Genomic DNA, 17,279 nt, shown 5'->3' with positions numbered 1-17,279 from the left:
ATCTGCTCTGATTGTATATTTTATCTTTATGAATGCTGTTTTTATTGTTTTTATTTATTATAAATTATCTATCTATCTATCAACATCTCATCCTTCAAAGAGAACAGGGGATGGTTGTATTAACATCTTTATGGTGATTCATGTATAAATAATGCTGCGTTGTGTGTTGGGAGAAGCTTTCTGAAAACGCAGTGTGTGTGTGTGTATTTATATATATGAAAAAGCAACAGAAGATGGCAAATACAGTGGTGCCACGCAAGACGAATGCCTCGCAAGACGGAAAACCCGCTAGACGAAAGGGTTTTCCGTTTCTGAGCTGCTTCGCAAGGCGATTTTCCCTATGGGCTTGCTTTGCAAGACGGAAACGTCTTGCGAGTGTTCCAATTTTTTTTCGCTCCCCCCCTTTTTCTAAGCCGCTAAGCCGCTAATAGCCTTTTAGCCGCTAATCCGCTAAGCCTTTAATAGCCGCTAAACCACTAATAGCGCTAATCCGCTAATCCGCTAATAGGGTTGCTTCGCAAGACGAAAAAACCGCTAGACGAAGAGACTCGCGGAACGGATTAATTTCGTCTTGCGAGGCACCACTGTAAGTCTTTTGCACAACTGGCAACAACCTAAAGAGGCAGGTCCTATGTGGAGTATGGCTTCCTACTGTGGAGGAAACTTCTAATGATCTGCTTTAAATTATTCTGAAGATGACCGGCCTGCATTTCAATATGTTGGAGCAGGTGAACTCTGCATTGGGTTTTGCAGACACAAAAATTGTTGAGCTTTTCCCGAACAATTGCTTTAAAATGTATAATTCCCCCTGGATGGGCATGTAGGACCCCAAAAAGAGGATATTTCTGGGAAATCCTGGATATATGGCAACCCTATGCCTAGTGCCACATCTGCATGGCCTGAGGGTTGCTCTCTTCCAGAAGGTGAGGTGGTGGCTGTGATGCTCTCAGAACTCTGAGGTTGTCAATTTGGCACATTAGTAGCGCAGTGGTCAGTTCAGAGCAGACCAAACAAGTTGCTATGGGCAGCTGCAGAGATTCTACGGGGAGGAGAGCCGTATGAATGGCAACGAACCACACGGCACGATGAGCATGTTATGTGGCGCCAGCTCACTTCTGAGGGCATAAATACCAATTTCGACAAGCACAGAATCTCCCTTCTTCTCTGAGCCATCCTTCACTTTCCTCATTGCAATTTGTTGGAATGGATTTGTCCATTGTACAGGAACATGCCCGCATGTTGCCAGTCCTCTATGCCAACTTCTCCACAAGAGGCTGTGTGTCTGTTCACCTCCCTCACTTTTAACTCTTGCAAGTCTGGTTCTGGTCCTGAAAGCCAGGCCAAATCTGCAGCAGCTCCTCTGGCCCGTAGTGATGCACCACCACCACCTTGGAGAACTTGCACTTCTCATACTTGACTTTGTACACGTTGAAGAGACCCCCAGGGCTGTTTGTCACGCTGATGCCCAGCTCATACAGGCAGATTCCCATGAAGACATCTTCATTGTTAATGACTCTGATGGTCTTTGCTACCTGGTAGATCTTCTGGGCCAGATCCCCAGAGAACACATACCCTGGGCCTGCGCAGAAGGGCGGGTAGGTCTCATTGGGGTACACCTCCAGTGGCACATACCACTTGTAGGCCTTTTCACGCACTGGCTTTGAATTCCTGTAGATGTGCCCTGTCATGTAGTTCTTCTTGGATGGCAGGTGAGGTTGCAGCAGGTGGGACACCATGTAGTTCACATTGAGAAAGATGTCACTGTCTGCCTTCACCACGTAGGTGGCATTGGGGCAGAACTTGCTTATCCATTCCATGCCCATCAGAGTCTTCAGGGTAAGGTTGTTGTAGGTATCCAGGAAGTCCTGCTGAAGAATGTCTTTGTGGATGGAACTCTCCTCTTCCAAAAGGGCCTGGAGCGGGTATCCAAATTTTGGGTGGACACCCGTCAGAAAGAGACGAAGAATGGAAACCCCAGGCACTGAGCTCTCGTTGCCCCACGTCTGCCGGATGGCCTGCCTCGTGGCAAAATCCTGGGGCTTAGTTATCACCAGCAGGATCAAGAAAGGGCTCCTCTCCCGACATTTCTTTGGCTCGTTGAGAAGGAACTTATAATCAGTGGAATAGTCAACCTCCAAGGGATGCCGCTTGGCCACTGGTGGTGGTGGGGAAATCAGACCAGAGGGCTTGGTCTCCTTTGTCCTCTCCAGTGCAGATTCCCATTCAAATCTTATGGCACTTTTACGATTGTATGCGGAATCTGGACCACCCTTGACCTTGATGTCGTGCGGTGAGAAAAGCGTCTCAAGAGACTCCCATTTGTTCTTTGCAACAAGTAGGAAAAGGAAAATAGAGCAGAAGAGGACCACAGTGGGCAAATTCTGCAGCTTGGTCATGAGCATCTTCCTGGTACCTTCACCTGCAGACTATGTGGGTGCGGGAGAGATCCTGGCCAGTTCTGTCCCGTTTCCAAAGACAACCTGAAAAAGAGAAGCCCAGTGAAAGGAAGATGAATTCTGTTCTCTCTCTCTCTCTCTCTCTCTCTCTGTGTGTGTGTGTGTGTGTGTGTTTGCACGCACACAAGGGGAGCTTTGGGGATCAGGGTGGGCGCCTGGAGAATCAGTCTGCCAACTGCCAACACACTCAAACCCTGCTCATAACACCTGCCTTCTTGCCCTTGCAATCTGTTTCTGGAAGGAAAATATGCACTCTCAGGGATTGGCATTATTCACTCAACCCATCTATTTACAGTAACTGGATACAGTAAGTGTTAAACTATAAGCCAGACCAGCTTCCTGATGAGGTAATCATCTGGGTGATGAGCCATTAAAGGAAAAGAAAGGGAAGGGGCTCTGTCTGAGACAGCAAATGGGTGGGGCCCCTCAATCAGCCTCCCCCAGCTAGAAAGGCAAAGTCAAAGTTTGGGGGACTGTGGTGTGAACTAGAGGAAAAGCTGCAGGCTGGAAAGGCACAGAGGCAGAGCATGATGTTTGATTTGTGCTGGGATCCACAGCTGTGGCTGCTGGAGAAACAATAACTGCATCTTAGGCTCAGGTTGTATATATGTATGTGTCAATTAACCAAATAAAGACCACACATTCTCCACTGTGCCTCACTTCCAAAAGGAAACACAAACTCTGGGTAAAGGGCCCAGCTGGGTGTGTGCCAGGGTGTCTGGTAAGCTGAAGACCTTGCACTGATGGAACAATTGCCATTGTGCTACATGGAATTCCTCCCTGTATTTCCAAATTAGGCCATATTATTATTATTATTATTATTATTATTATTATTATTATTATTATTATTCCTCTACAATCGTTATCTTGACATACATATTCTGGGTGTGAACAGGACACTCTTAATTCTACTTGCACTGGTGTAGTGATCAGGTGGGATTGCTATGAGGAATTATAAAAAATATAGAGTAAGCCATCTGTGTCAGCAATGAAAGCATTGCATTGACTGGGTTTAAACTATTTTGATATGATTCTTGATCAGTCTACACCTCTGCATCCCTGTTCCATTTCTCTCTCTTCACAAGTCACGTACACACTTAGGCAGGCGTCCTGGGTCCTCAAAGATAATGGGCAGTTTCGTCGATGTAGCTTTCTTATATATTAATCTTAGGATGTTAATCTTAGGGCCAGTAAACAGGTTTTACATTAAGGTGATAATGGTCACTGTCCTCCTGGCCATCCTTTTTATCATGTGTACTGATTGTTATGACCTCCGGGGTTGCTGAATACGCTCCTTTGTTGTTTTCATTCCTTTACTCCAAAGTATGCATGCCTAACTAGTGTTTATAGTTTAACTTTGTCCCCACTTGGAGTTTGTTTAAATGCTCAGAGGAAATCTGATTGGTTCTTACGAGCACTGTGTAAAGGATTCTTTTGCTAATAAAATGGCCTGGTGAGGGGTGTGGGGTACGCACTTCCTCCGAGAACCTTGCTGGTCAAAGCCTTGTGTCTTATTTTAATCAGGGTCCAGTCCTTTCCTTTGGCCTCAGAACGCAACACACTGGCAAAGCCTGAAAGTGTATTAGCATAGTGGTTCTACCATCCTTGTGCTGGTGCAGTCCCTGTGTTGGTGGCTCAAAGGGGTGGAGGTGGAGACATGGTGGAGTTGGTGCAGAGCTCAGTCATGAAGGTACGCTTGCTCAGAGCTTTCTCCTTCCCCCTGCCTTGCTAGCATAAAGCTACAAAAGGTCGGGTACCTGTTAGAACATTCTCTTTAAAATCAATGGGCTGCTCTCCTCTCCATCTCAGGACAGGAGTCCATATAGTAATAGTTCAATCAATCCCCACCACTTTCCCTTTTCTTTTTGGTTAATATCCCTCCTGAAGAGAAGAATTCTGATGAACTTGGAAGCTTGCTCATTACTTTCAATCCATCTTAATAAAGGAGCTTTGCTCCTGTCGCTCTTTGGGTTTTATCTCGTGGGCTGCCATGGACCAATAGGTGTGCCCGTATTGCTTTCAGATTCATAGTGATTAATATGTTCTCTTCTCTGGTACCTCGGGTTACATATGCTTCAGGTTAAAGACTCCACTAACCCAGAAATAGTACCTCGGGTTAAGAACATTGCTTCAGGGTGAGAACAGAAATCTTGCTCCGGTCACGGCAGCAGCAGGAGGCCCCATTAGCTAAAGTGATGCTTCAGGTTAAGAACAGTTTCAGGTTAAGAACGGACCTCAGGAACGAATTAAGTACTTAATCCGAGGTACCACTGTATTCATGTTATTTGTTTAAAAGATTGGTGTTTTTTTGCAGCTCAGTAAACTGGAGACTCTCCTCTTGCTTCAAGAACTTGTTAAACCTATTGTTAAATATAGTTTTTGATAAACTACTTACAGGTCTTATTTACTTGCGAGCATTTTGCTGAGATCCTTTGCTGCCCTTGCCCTTCTCCAGACTTCAGTCTTGGCTCCAGTACAGATTGAGCTGACTTGCCTGTTCTGCTTCTCCACCAGAAGAAGCAACAGCTTTCTGCTGAATATGAAGAAATGGTCCAGGCACACCTGCGCTTGTTTCGGGTGGTTCCACGTCTTTTTTCTTTCTTTTTTGCAATTTTGCCAAAAGGCTCAACAAACAACTTCCCCTCAACAAAAATTCAGCAGCTGCCCCCGCCCCCCAAAAATTCAACAACTGCCCCCCCCCAAGCCACTTCAGCAACTTTTGTGTCCTGATTTTCACTGTTTGAAATATGGCAACCTTAGACTAGGTCTCCTCCAGAGACATTATAAAAACACAAAGGGCTTCCATATGAGAGACAGAGGGCTCAGCCCCCAGCCCACTCACCCGCATACATCTCCTGGTCACCTTTGGTGACCAAGCAAATGGTTAAATAAATACATGCCTGCTCTGCTTTGCCATCATCAATTTCAAAGGAAATCTCATTCAGTGCTCCAGGTATTTGTTCTCTCCCTCCTTGAGGGCCTTTCTACCCCTCTCCCATTCTCTTCTCTGAGGTGCTTTTTGCGGCATCTCAGGTGAGCACTTACCTGCCCGAGGTGCTGTTCACTCAAGGTTGCCACCTGCCTTTGTCAGCTGCAATTTACCTTTCCCCGGGGAGGGTGTGGCACAAGAGGAAGGGACAACGCCTACGTCATCCAGCTAAAACAGAAGGGAGGGAGCAGGGACTCTGCTTCCAGGAGACTCTTTTTTCCAGGACCATTGAAGCACCAAGGACTCACCACCTGCATGCCAATCCCATGCTGAATCTCACACACACACCAGAAAAGAAGAACATGCCCCTCAGAACCCAAAGCCAAGCACAAGAACAAGATGAAAGGGATACATTTATTTTATACAAATGTATTTTATATAAATGATTATTTTATATAAATTATATACATGTGCCAATGGGTGTTATCATAATGCATACCCTCCATCATTTCTCCAAATAGGGATGCCCTGTTCATTCATTTATTCATTTATTTATTTATTTATTTATTTACCATCATCATCATCATCATCATCATCATTATTATTACTATTACTATTCTATTTATACCCTGATCTGGGTGGTTTCCAACTGATAATGATAATGATAATGATAATGATATAATGATAATAAACATTAAACACAAAATATATGTGTGGATGAAATTTACTTTGGAAGAGAAGTTAACTAATGAACAATTAGGATTAAAAGACTGCACCCAGCTTCCGTTTATGCCAATCTCAAGTTTTTTAAAAATAATGATCTTGACCTGAACTCTAGTTGAACTTGGACATAGCACACGGTGAGATTGAACTAGACTTAAAATGGAGGTTAAACCTGAGAAGATTATAAGGTTAAGAGTAGTTTAACTTTTCCTTCTGGGGAAAAAGACTGGACTGACTCTCTGGAAACTATCTCACTTCTGTGAAAGAGTTTCAGGATCTATTTGACTGTTGAAGACGTTCAACTTAATGTGTGGCAACCATACTCAGGGAAAATATATATTTCTTTGCCTTATTATTACTGTGCTACATGTGTCCTTTTGCTAAGAAAGCATGCTGCTATGTGTCTTTTGCTATGCGTCTTAAGAAAATACAATTACTGCTGTGTTTGCATTCTGAGGTTGGAAATGGCAGAAGAAAAAATCTCATTGTTTAAGCAAACCAGCCAGGCCACAATGCAAGAGAATATAAGATATGAATCATATGATTTGTTGTTATATTTTAAAAGAGAACTGTTTGATCAGTTGAAGGAAGATGTTAACGAAGCAGCTGTTAAAATTCGGGAAAATACTAATTTAATGTCAGAAGCTGTGGGACAATTAATAGAAGCGAATGCACAAAATACCAAGGCAGGAAGGGTAGAGTGACGAAGCTTGAGGAAAATACAAGGGAAGGTAAGAGTGGCCCAAAATAAAAATGGTACCTCATGTGAAATGATCTGCGAGGCTCTGACTGTGATAGAGCAGAAACAGGAAGGGAGGGCAAAAAGGATAAAAGGTTTATGTAGCTGCAATGTAAAATAATTAAGTAGGCCTGGAAAAAGATATATAAAGATTGGAAAGGAATGTGGAAAATGATTGTTGTTAAAAAAAACACCCCTGAAGTTATGATACTGAGATGTACAGGTTTTGATGGACTTATTCAATGAAAGTCTTTGTTCCTATACTTAAGAGTGGACGCCAGGCCAAGACCAGCCAGTTCCTACAGAAGGAAGAAGCCTCTGCCTTAGTGAGGCATCAGATCAAGACCTGTATTTTAAAATGAGCTTAAAAAATATATTTGCAAATGTTTGTATGTCTCATGCCAGGCATAAAGCAGCTGGCTGGGGGCTTTGGCAGATGTTTATCTTCCTAAACAGGGTCCCTCTGATCTATAGCAGTGCCTCAGGGTTGTAAAAGGAAATTACAGATTGGGAGCAAAAGGTCACACTGACCATACAAATTACAGAATACAATCAAGCTGCAAAAAAAAAACACACACCACTAATTAAGAGTTGGTAAATAGTGAGATTTATTGTTTAACAGAAGACTCGAGCCATATTTTCATAAGGTTAAAGGGCAAGAGCTAATAGGAACAGCAGCTGGCTAGGAAAAGGAGTTGTAAACTAAAGAGGCTGCTTTCAAAGCTGTTTTATTAAGTTCCTTTTTTACTTTGAAAAGGCCTTTTCTTCTAAAAATCTATATATGTTAATGTATGAAATATATTGGCTTAAATGTAATTATGCAAAGGATTTAGAAAGTAAGAAATGTTAGATTCTTATGTTGGATTCTTATTTCATTGATGGTGTGTGAGAAGGTGAACCCAAGATCTCTGTTTAAGATAAAATTAGAACCATTAGCCATTTTGGAGTGAATAGGGCAATAGGGCAAAGATGATCTGATAATTAAGGTGCCTGGTCGAGGCAAATGTAAGATATATGGCTACTTGTCTGCCATTTATGGATAGAAGGAAATATAGCTCTTTGTCTCCCATAAAAGGTAATAGGAAATGGGTGTATCTTTTATGATTGGTTCTAGCAAACAGCCAATAGGAATTTCAACCAGGCTGATTGGACAGAGGCAGCCAAAGGAGGAGCAAGGGGGCTGGGCTGAGGAAATATAAGTGCTGGCCATCAGGGCTGGAGTGGGCAGAGCTTTGGTATCCATATACCACTGTGTCTCTCATTTATTTGTCTGACAAATAAATTATTATTTTAATTTCTCTATTGCTGTGTTGAATATTTCATTCCAGCTAAGCATTAACCACAAGCAGGGTGCTACATTTGAAGATAAAGAAGATTGGCAAAATAAACTGAACTACGCAGGACAAATCAGTTAGCTTGAAACCCTAGAAAGAAAAGAAGACTTTGAATTAAAAGGGGGGGGCAAATGTTTAATGCATATTTTTTAAGCTTGGTGTATAGATTTTTGGAGGGACGCGGGTGGCACTGTGGGTTAAACTACAGAGCCTAGGACTTGCTGATCAGAAGGTCGGCAGTTCGAATCCCTGCGACAGGGTGAGCTCCCATTGCTCGGTCCCTGCTCCTGCCAACCTAGCAGTTTGAAAGCACGTCAAAGTGCAAGTAGATAAATAGGTACCACTCCGGCGGGAAGGTAAACGGCGTTTCCGTGCGCTGCTCTGGTTCGCCAGAAGCAGCTTAGTCATGCTGGCCACATGACCCTCTTGCTGTTCTGGCTTCTGGGATAGCTGCGCAGCCTGCATTCGCTCCATAAGACGCACACACATTTCCCCTTACTTTTTAGGAGGGAAAAAGTGAGTCTTATAGAGCAAAAAATACGGTAATTCTCTTCATTTACTAATGTGAGGTTTATTATGCAGACACCACATTCAAGGCAATAAAAATATAATAAAACAATTGTTGCTTCCTGTACTTGCCCTAATTGGCAGGCTATATTAAAGGTATCCACAGAATACCTTTAATGCAAAAGGAAGCAATTACGAGTCCTGCCTCATAATGGGGTGAGAGTTCCATAGTTTGAAGTGAAGAAGTACTTTCTTTTATCTGTCCCTAAATCTTCCAACATTCAGCTTCACTGAACATCCACAAGTTCAAGTGTTATTAGAGAGGGAGAAAAGGCTTTCTGAATCTGCTCTCTCTATGCTATGCATAAGTTTTATAAGCTGCTGGAAGGAGCAGGTCTACAGCTTTAGGGTACTTCTGAATTGGACCCTGTCACTCAGGAACAATCACATTTGGTAAAACTTGGAATAAAAAGGAAGAAACCTTGCAAGAATTGACATCTTCACTGTGGTGATGCATCCAAGGCATGAGATATATAGATTCCCCGTAGTTTAGTGGTGGACATGTGAAAAGATGAAAAAAAAATTGGGATATGATTTATAACGAATTGAAAAAATTATTTTAATATACCTTCCCAAAAAAACGAGAAGCTTTTCTGCGGGGGATGACAGGTGATGAATTAAGAAAGGCAGATCATAGACTATTTATGTACGCTACGACTGCTGCCAGAATCTTAGTAGCCCAAAAATGGAAATACCAACACTAATGGAGTGGCACACAAAAATGGTTGAATATGTAGAATTAGCAAAACTGACCCACAGGATCCGTAACCAAGAGGAAACAAAGTTCAAAAAGGAATGGAGTAAATCTGTTGACTATATAGGTAATAACTGTAGAAGTTTAAAGACTGTAGCAGGATTAAAGTAAGTCTTGTAGAATGTAATTAAAAATCTGTGAAAGAGAAAATTAAATACGAAAGCCGGATGAAGGGAGAGAGGAAAGTCCGTGTGGGATAGAGCGTGTATTAAATAAGTAGAAATATGATTGTTTGAACTTTAGAGTATTTATTTTGTTTGTATATGTTATAGAAAATTCAATAAAAAGGATTTTTTTAAAAAAAAAGATTCCCCCTAGTTTTCATTTTCTGTTTGCTCTGCCAGAGCAAGAGAGCAAAATTTATTTCCTTTACAGATACATGATACTTCAGTTATCAAAGGGAAACGTTGAAGCTAGTTAAGTTGCAAATCAGATTTTGCTTCATTAGTCTAATTCTCCCCAAAATTCAGGCATCATTTCCTCTGGGTTGGACAAGAAAAGCACAATTTCATGTGGGAACAAAGTGATTGGGTGGACTTTAACCTTGTATATCAACACTCCCAAACTTTATGTTGTGTTTTATTGATGCTGTTTAGGGTTCGATGGGAAGAGCAAATAATAGTGGATAAACAATAAAACAGTAGCCGGGCAATGTTGCTCTGGCCTCATGAGGAGCCTCTTCAGTGGGGCTGGTGAGTATGGGCCCTGCCCCCTAGGCCACATGGACAGGGCCTTGCAGGGAACGGCCTCCACCCCTCACAGCCAGGCGATGTTCCTCCGGCCTCATGAAGGCAGCCTTGTTTAGGGAAGTTTTTCATGCCTGTTGTTTTAATATATTTTTACCCTTCTGTTGGAAGCTGCTCAGAGTGACTTGGGCAACCCAGCCAGATGGGCGGGGTAGAAATAATAAATTATTATTATTATTATTATTATTATTATTATTATTATTATTAGCCTCTTCAATAGGGCTGGTGAGTTTGGGCCTTGCCCCCTAGGCCAAGTGGAAAGGGCCTTGCAGGGAGCGGCCTTCATGTCTCACAGCCAGGCGATAGTTAAACATTCGGAAAAAGTCAGAAGCCCAAGACAGTATAAGTTCCTTAACAACATTTATTCAACATGGTCAGTGACAATGGCTCACTCATAGGAAAACAAAACCCAAACGCACAGGACTACACAATAAAAGCCCCCACATGAACTGACCGTTGACAGTTGAAAGTGCATGCGCTTACTTGTCATTAGAACATTCGTCTACCAACGCTTATACGATTGGTTAGAACGTGCCTTGTAACATAAAAAGTATTAAACCCAATACATAACACTCCTCCTCCCAACTTCCTAACAAAAGGAACAAACATAGTCATCAAGGCCTTTTCTGCTCCCGCTGGGACCGTCGCGGTTCCTGTGCCTGAGTGGTGACCCGGGAGGTTCCTCCGGTACCCGTGGTCTGAGTGGGGCGGTCAGCTCCGAAGGGGTCGCTGCCAATGGAAGGGGTCACTGCCAATGGAGCCACTGAGGATTCCGGCCAGAAGTCACCCTGCTGGGGTAACTCAGTCACCGGCAACCCATCTGGTTCCCACCCTGGCTTGGGCACAGAATCTCCTGATGTACATATTTCTCTGACCTCTGGTTCTGCTTGAAGTTCGGAGATGCCCTGGCTCTGATCTGGTTGAGGTGTCTCTTCCAAACCAGTCCCCCCTCCAAACCTACCTCGTAGGAAACCAGACCTGTACAGCGGGCAATGATACCTGGGACCCAACCCTGTCCGGGCCCATAGTTTCAGACGTAGAGTGTCCCCCAGGGAGAACCCTCTTGGAGCCCCCCCCACCACAGTGGATGGCCGTTGCTCAAGAGCCCGGTCGGGGTGCATACGATCACATGGGGTAGTGAGCCTCCTCCCCATAAGTAACTCCGCCAGGCTCCCGCCGGTCACTGCGCTTGGGGTGATGTGTTGGACCAATAAGGACTCTGCTAGCAGGAGAGTCCAATCTCCATGCACTATGCGCCTAAGAGCATCTTTGGTAGTACGGACCATGCGTTCAGCTTGGCCGTTAGTGGCCAGATGAAAAGGAGCGGAACGAATGTGGAGGATTCCATTCTTGGTTACAAATTCTTTGAATTCCACCGAAGTAAAAGCGGCCCCATTATCACTCACCAGTGTGTCTGGCAAGCCATGCGTCACAAATAGCTTCCTGAGTGCGTTTATAGTCGCTCTAGTGGACACGGTTGAGGTCAGCACCACCTCGAGCCACTTGGACTGAGAGTCGACCACTATTAGGAAGTGTTGTCCCTGAAAAGGCCCTGCAAAATCCACGTGCACCTGGGACCATGGGGACTGTGTGGACTCCCAGGACTGTACTGGTGCCTTGGGTGAATCCAGCTGGGAGACCTGGCAGGGCTCGCAATATTTCACCCAGCCCTCTATCTCTGCATATATGCCCGGCCACCACACATAGCTAGGGGCCAATGCCTTCATCCGGACGATCCCCGGGTGAAACACGTGCAGCCCTTCTAAGACTTTTTTTCTTAATGGGGGGGGCGACTATAACACAGCTACCCTATAACACACATCGTGGGTGAGTAGACAGCTCGTCCTTGCGGGCTGTGTAGCATGAAAATTCTGGACCCGGCTTCCTGGGCCACCCCCTCCCCACCTAGTCCGAGACGCAGGACAACAGCCTATCCTTCACAGTTGCAGCAGCAATGTCCTTCACATGCAAGGGCTGGTCTGGTAAGTCTTTCATACACAGGATCTGGTGGGCAGGAGTAGGGTCAGGGCCACTCTCCTACAGTGGCAAGCGGCTGAGTGCATCTGCGTGACCCATGGCTTTCCCGGGTCGGTACTGTAGTGAGTATTGGTAACCAGCCAGGAAAATGGACCAGCGCAATACTCGTGGCGAAAGCATCTGGGGTGTCTGGCAGTCGGGCGCAAAGAGTCCCAGGAGTGGCTTGTGGTCGGTAACAATAGTGAAAGACCGACCATAAAGGAAGTCCTGAAACTTTTTGACTCCCTTAACTATTGCCAGACCCTCCTTGTCAATCTGGGAGTAGTTGTGCTCCGCCGACATGAGAGTTTGGGAGAAGTAAGCCACTGGAACTTCCCTCCTGTCCAGAAGCTGGTGGCCCAGTACTGCGTCCACTCCATAAAGGGAAGCGTTGTAAGCCAGCACCACCGGGAGCTTTTCATCAAAGTGTGCCAACACTGAGTTGGACACAAGCAAGTCTCTGACTCCTCGGAACGCCTTGGCCTGTCAAGGGCCCCAGACCCACGGGGCTTTTTTGTCCAGGAGCCTGTGCAAAGGCTCAGCTACGGTTGCCTTGTGCGGCAGGAACATGTGGTAAAAATTAAGAAGTCCCAAGAAGGCTTGTAACTCTGCCTTGCTCTTTGGGTCTGGGACGTCGCAAATGGTGTCCTCTGCTGGATGGAGGCCATCCGCGTCAACCTGGAACCCCAGAAAATCCACACTGCTCACTCCCAACAGGCACTTTTTCTGTTTTAACTTAAGTCCTGCTGCCTGGAAGCGTTGGAGCACTATCCGTAATCTGGCAGCAAAGTCCTCTCTCAACGATGTGGTGATCAGCACATCATTGAAAAACGGTGTGACTCCGGGGATGCCTTTAAGGAGACGGTCCATTAGACTCTGAAATAACCCTGGGGCCACGCTAACTGTAGGCGTTTGACCCTGAAAGCACCCCTATGAGTCACGATTGTTTGGGCATCTGTGGTGACCTCTTCAATGGTTAGCTGCTGATAAGCTTGCACTAAATCCAGCTTCCCGAAGATCTTGGCTCCAGCCAGGGTTGCTAACACGTGGCGCACCACCGTAACCGGGTACACATGGTCCTGTAAAGCCCAGTTCAGGGTGCATTTGTAATCGCCACAGATACGGACTGAGCTGTCCGGCTTAACCGGTGCGACAATTGGGGTTTCCCAGGTCTCCAAAACTACCGGCTCTAAGACTCCTTGGGCGACTAAGCGATCAAGCTCCTCATCAATCCTGGGTTTAAGCGCAAATGGGACTCTATGGGCCTTAACTAGAATGGGTTGCACTGTGGAGTTGAGCTGTAGGGAAATCGGGGGTCCGTTGTACAGGCCCAGGGTTTCAATTAAGACTGATGGAAATTCCTGGCAGATCGATTCGAAATCTGCCCCTGGGGAAATCTGATTAAGCCCTGAAACACCTAAGCCTAACAGCCTGAACCATGCTAGGCCTAGAAGGCTAGTGAATGGGCCTTCAGTTATGACGAGGTTCAAATTCTTGGTGTACTTCTTAAACTGGACCTTGAAGGTGCCCATCCCCTTTAGCTGGATTCTTTTTCTCTGGAAGTCCCGCAGCACTTTGGGAGCCGGGCGGAAAGGAGGACTGCCATTAGGGCAAAGCTCTTTCAGAATCTTAGCAGATATTATGGAGTAGGATGAGTTGGTATCCATAGTGCATGGGGTTCCCTCTATCTTGAGTTGTACCCTAAGCTTATTGGATCCCGGAGACGGAAGTTGAAGTACCCTGGCTGGAGAGGTGGACTGTAACTCCTGCTCTATGTAGGCCTCGTGGACACGTTGCTTGGGTTCTGCTCCGGAGGTCTTGGAGCGGCAGACTCGACCAATGTACCCAGTCTTCCCACAGCAGCGACATGTGGCGTCCCGAAACCTGCATGTCCGACGCTCATGGTTTTCTCCGCAGCTGGCACAGGTCCCTCAAGGTGCGTCAGATGATCACTGGTTCGACGATGTGCTCATAGCTTGGGAATGGTGGTGCCGGTCGGATCGGTCCAAAGCTCAGTGGACATCCTCATTGTGGGAATCTATGGAAGACGACCGGTCTCGCTGGATGTGGTAAGTTCTCCTTTCGGTACGTGGGCTGTGGCCCACCTCATGAGCATTATCCTTCTCAAAGGCCGTGGCCATATTCATTGCTTCCATCATCGTGATGTCATCTTTTGCCTGCAGCTTGCGGCGGAGACAGCTGTCTCGCATGCCACTGATGAACCTTTCAAGAAGTCCTTCCTCGATGTCAGCGAATTGGCAATACATCGCAATCACCCAGAGTGCTATGATGTATTCACTCGCTGACTCTTGCACTTGTTGTTCTCTGTGCAAAAGTCATAGCAGTGGTGGTTCTTAGTTGCCTGAGGCACGAGGTGTCGTGTCATAGCCTGTGCCAGCTCATCAAAAGTGCATGCCTCTATGTCCCTGGGTGCCATCAGACCTTCTGGTAGAGTGAAAGCGGAACTTCCCAGCACTGTCAGTAGCACATCCACCTTGTCTGCCTCCCTAGTGAAACCTTGCAGTCGGACGTAGCTCCTTATTCGGTGGAGCCACTGCAGCCATTCTGCAGGATGGCTCATATTGAAGTCCGGTGCTGGCCGAATATGACTGATGGCCATCCTCGGACCTGGAGCAGTTGCTTGTGCGATTGTGGGTGGTTGCAAAGACGCGGCAGGAGCAGTCTCATTTCTGGGACTATTTGCTGAGTCCAGTGTGGCGATGAGGTCACGCTTACTGCGAGGCGGCAGGGGGCGGTGCTGCAGTGCGGTCTTCGGCCTCTGGTAGCCGGTGGAAGCTCATGTATCCCACCTTCATCGCCAATGTTAAATGTTCGGAAAAAGTCAGAAGCCCAAGGCAGTATAAGTTCCTCAACTAAGTTGATTCAACATTGTCAGTGACAATGGCTGACTCATAGGAAAACAAAACCCAAATTCACAGGACTACACAATAAAATCCCCAACATGAACTGACCATTGACAGTTGAAAGTGCATGCGCTTACTTGCCATTAGAACGTTCGTCTACCAATGCTTATACGATTGGTTAGAACGTGCCTTGTAACATCAAAAGTGTTAAACCCAGTACATAACAGCGATGTTCCTCTGGCCCCATGAGGAGCCTCTTTTATAGGGCTGGGTGAGTGTGGGCCTCACCCCCTAGGCCAGGTGGAAAGGGCCTTGTGGGGAGCAGCCTTCATGCCTCACAACCGGGCGATGTTCCTCTGGCCTCATTAGGAGCCTCTTCAGTAGAACAGAGCAACAGCAGCTCACCCCTTCATGTGCATTCAAACTGCCAGCCTTCTGACTGGCAAGCCCAAGAGGCTCAGTGGTTTAGACCACAGCGCAACGCACGTTCCTTTTCTAGACCTGATGGGAACCATCAGCCAGGAAAATGCCTTCACTTGTCTCTATCCCAGAGAAGGTGCCTGCCTCAATTGTTCCTGCAACGTCCCAAAGATGGCTGTGGCATAGCTTCTCCTTGAAATACCCATGTGGACATCCATGAGCATATCTGTCACTGCACTTTCGTTTGAAGTGCTACAACTCAGCAACCTAAACAGAGGAAGATGGAAACATTTTCTGGATTCCCTGTTTAGCACCATTATTTGCCGCTGAAGAATTTGCACGAAGCTTCTCGCACATTGTGACAGACTCGAAAGCTCCTTGAGGAAAAGAAAAATTGGCAGTCATGGAAGAGAAGTACACGTGCTCCCACCTGTTTTTCAGCTCTTCCACCCTAGCCGTTACCACCACAGGCCACCCTATTCGTGAATTTTGTTGATCCTTAGAAGAGGTTTCTCTGACCCAAGCCATTTCTTTAGATTTGGGGGAGGAGGTTACAAAGTCAACGGTCACACATGCAATTATTCAACACCTGGAGGGCCACAGGTTCTCCACTGAAGTTTTAGATGTTCTGTTCTACCTTTTTCTTTATAAACACGATGGAATACTGCTGTTGAGCTGTGTACAATGTATTTTTTAAAATCGAAATTATATTTACTATATTTTCGGCCATTGTGAAGGGAATACTGCCAAAAAGCTGCTTTTTTTGGTTTGACTTTAACTAAACCCCTTAGCTTGCATTTGCACCAGCTCTAGTCAGCATTAAAAGGTAAAGGTGACCCCTGACCATTAGGTCCAGTCGTGACCGACTCTGGGGTTGCGGCGCTCATCTCGCTTTATTGGCCGAGGGAGCCCGGCGTACAGCTTCCGGGTCATGTGGCCAGCATGACTAAGCTACTTCTGGCAAACCAGATCAGCGCACGGAAACGCCATTTACCTTCCTGCCAGAGCAGTACCTATTTATCTACTTGCACTTTGACGTGCTTTCGAACTGTTAGGTTGGCAGGAGCAGGGACTGAGCAACGGGAGCTCACCTCGTCACAGGGATCCGAACTGCCGACATTCTGATCGGCAAGTCCTAGGCTCTGTGGTTTAACCCACAGCGCCACTCACATCCCCCTAGTCAGCATTACCCCTTCCCCTTTTCCAGTAAAAGAAAAGACAAAAGTGTCAAGGTACTCAAAATGCCTGATTTTGCCACTAGGTGTTGCTATGGCACCAGAAGCTGGACTGCTCTTCTCGCCTCTTTCCCCCTTTAGGAAAATGCCCTCCCTCAACTCACTTCAGTTTGTCTTGAATGCCTACATTTTTTGGGAAAGTGGTGGCAAATTGATTTTTAGTGTGCTTCAAGGTAGGATTGGTTCCAGCTGAATCCTCATCCAACCCATTTTTACCAAGTGACCTCTGAAGTGCCAGAGCACTTAGAGGAATAACCTCCAAAGGACTCTAAGAATGCTGCAGTGTTTTGCAGACAAGTACGGATTCAAAAAGTAATTGAGAAAGGTGTGCAGAATAGGTCTGGGGTGTGTGATGGATGAGCCCCAATGCATTTCAAGCCAGAATAAGCCCTAAATGAGGGGGGAGGGATTTGTTGTTTAGTCGTGTCCAACTCTTCGTGACCCCCTGGACCAGAACACGCCAGGCACTCCTGTCTTCCACTGCCTCCCACAGTTT

At 45.9% G+C, this 17,279-nt stretch overlaps 3 protein-coding genes across 6 annotated transcripts in view; 1 reads left to right on the top strand and 2 right to left on the bottom strand.

The window, feature by feature from the left end:
• The window catches only part of LOC310697094 (beta-1,3-galactosyltransferase 2-like), an 83,082-nt gene extending 77,439 nt beyond the window's left edge, over positions 1-5,643 (bottom strand). Inside the window, exon 1 of one of the 2 annotated variants that reach the window (XM_083483407.1) lies at positions 5,502-5,643. The gene's annotated coding sequence lies outside the window, so the exon portion shown is untranslated. Of the gene's footprint in view, positions 1-4,380; positions 4,539-5,501 lie in introns of those variants that run through there. The other variant, XM_083483409.1, reaches the window with a different exon arrangement.
• LOC310697098 (beta-1,3-galactosyltransferase 1-like) overlaps positions 1-17,279 on the top strand; it is a 125,984-nt gene that overhangs the window by 96,432 nt on the left and 12,273 nt on the right. The window lies entirely within an intron of this gene.
• Positions 781-17,279, bottom strand: part of LOC310697103 (beta-1,3-galactosyltransferase 2-like) — a 28,820-nt gene continuing 12,321 nt past the window's right edge. The window contains exons 1-2 of one of the 2 annotated variants that reach the window (XM_083483429.1): positions 2,576-2,602; positions 781-2,543 (exon numbers count right to left, since the gene is read on the bottom strand). In XM_083483429.1, the coding sequence (XP_083339555.1) occupies positions 1,302-2,402 (1,101 nt within the window). In that variant the 5' untranslated portion in view covers positions 2,403-2,543; positions 2,576-2,602 and the 3' untranslated portion in view covers positions 781-1,301. Of the gene's footprint in view, positions 2,544-2,575; positions 2,603-17,279 lie in introns of those variants that run through there. The other variant, XM_083483428.1, reaches the window with a different exon arrangement.

This window comes from Podarcis liolepis (assembly GCF_965112155.1).
Source record: "Podarcis liolepis genome assembly, chromosome: 17".
NCBI lineage: Eukaryota > Metazoa > Chordata > Lepidosauria > Squamata > Lacertidae > Podarcis > Podarcis liolepis.
Note: the sequence above shows the minus strand (reverse complement) of the source record. Positions and strands in the feature narration are given on the sequence as shown.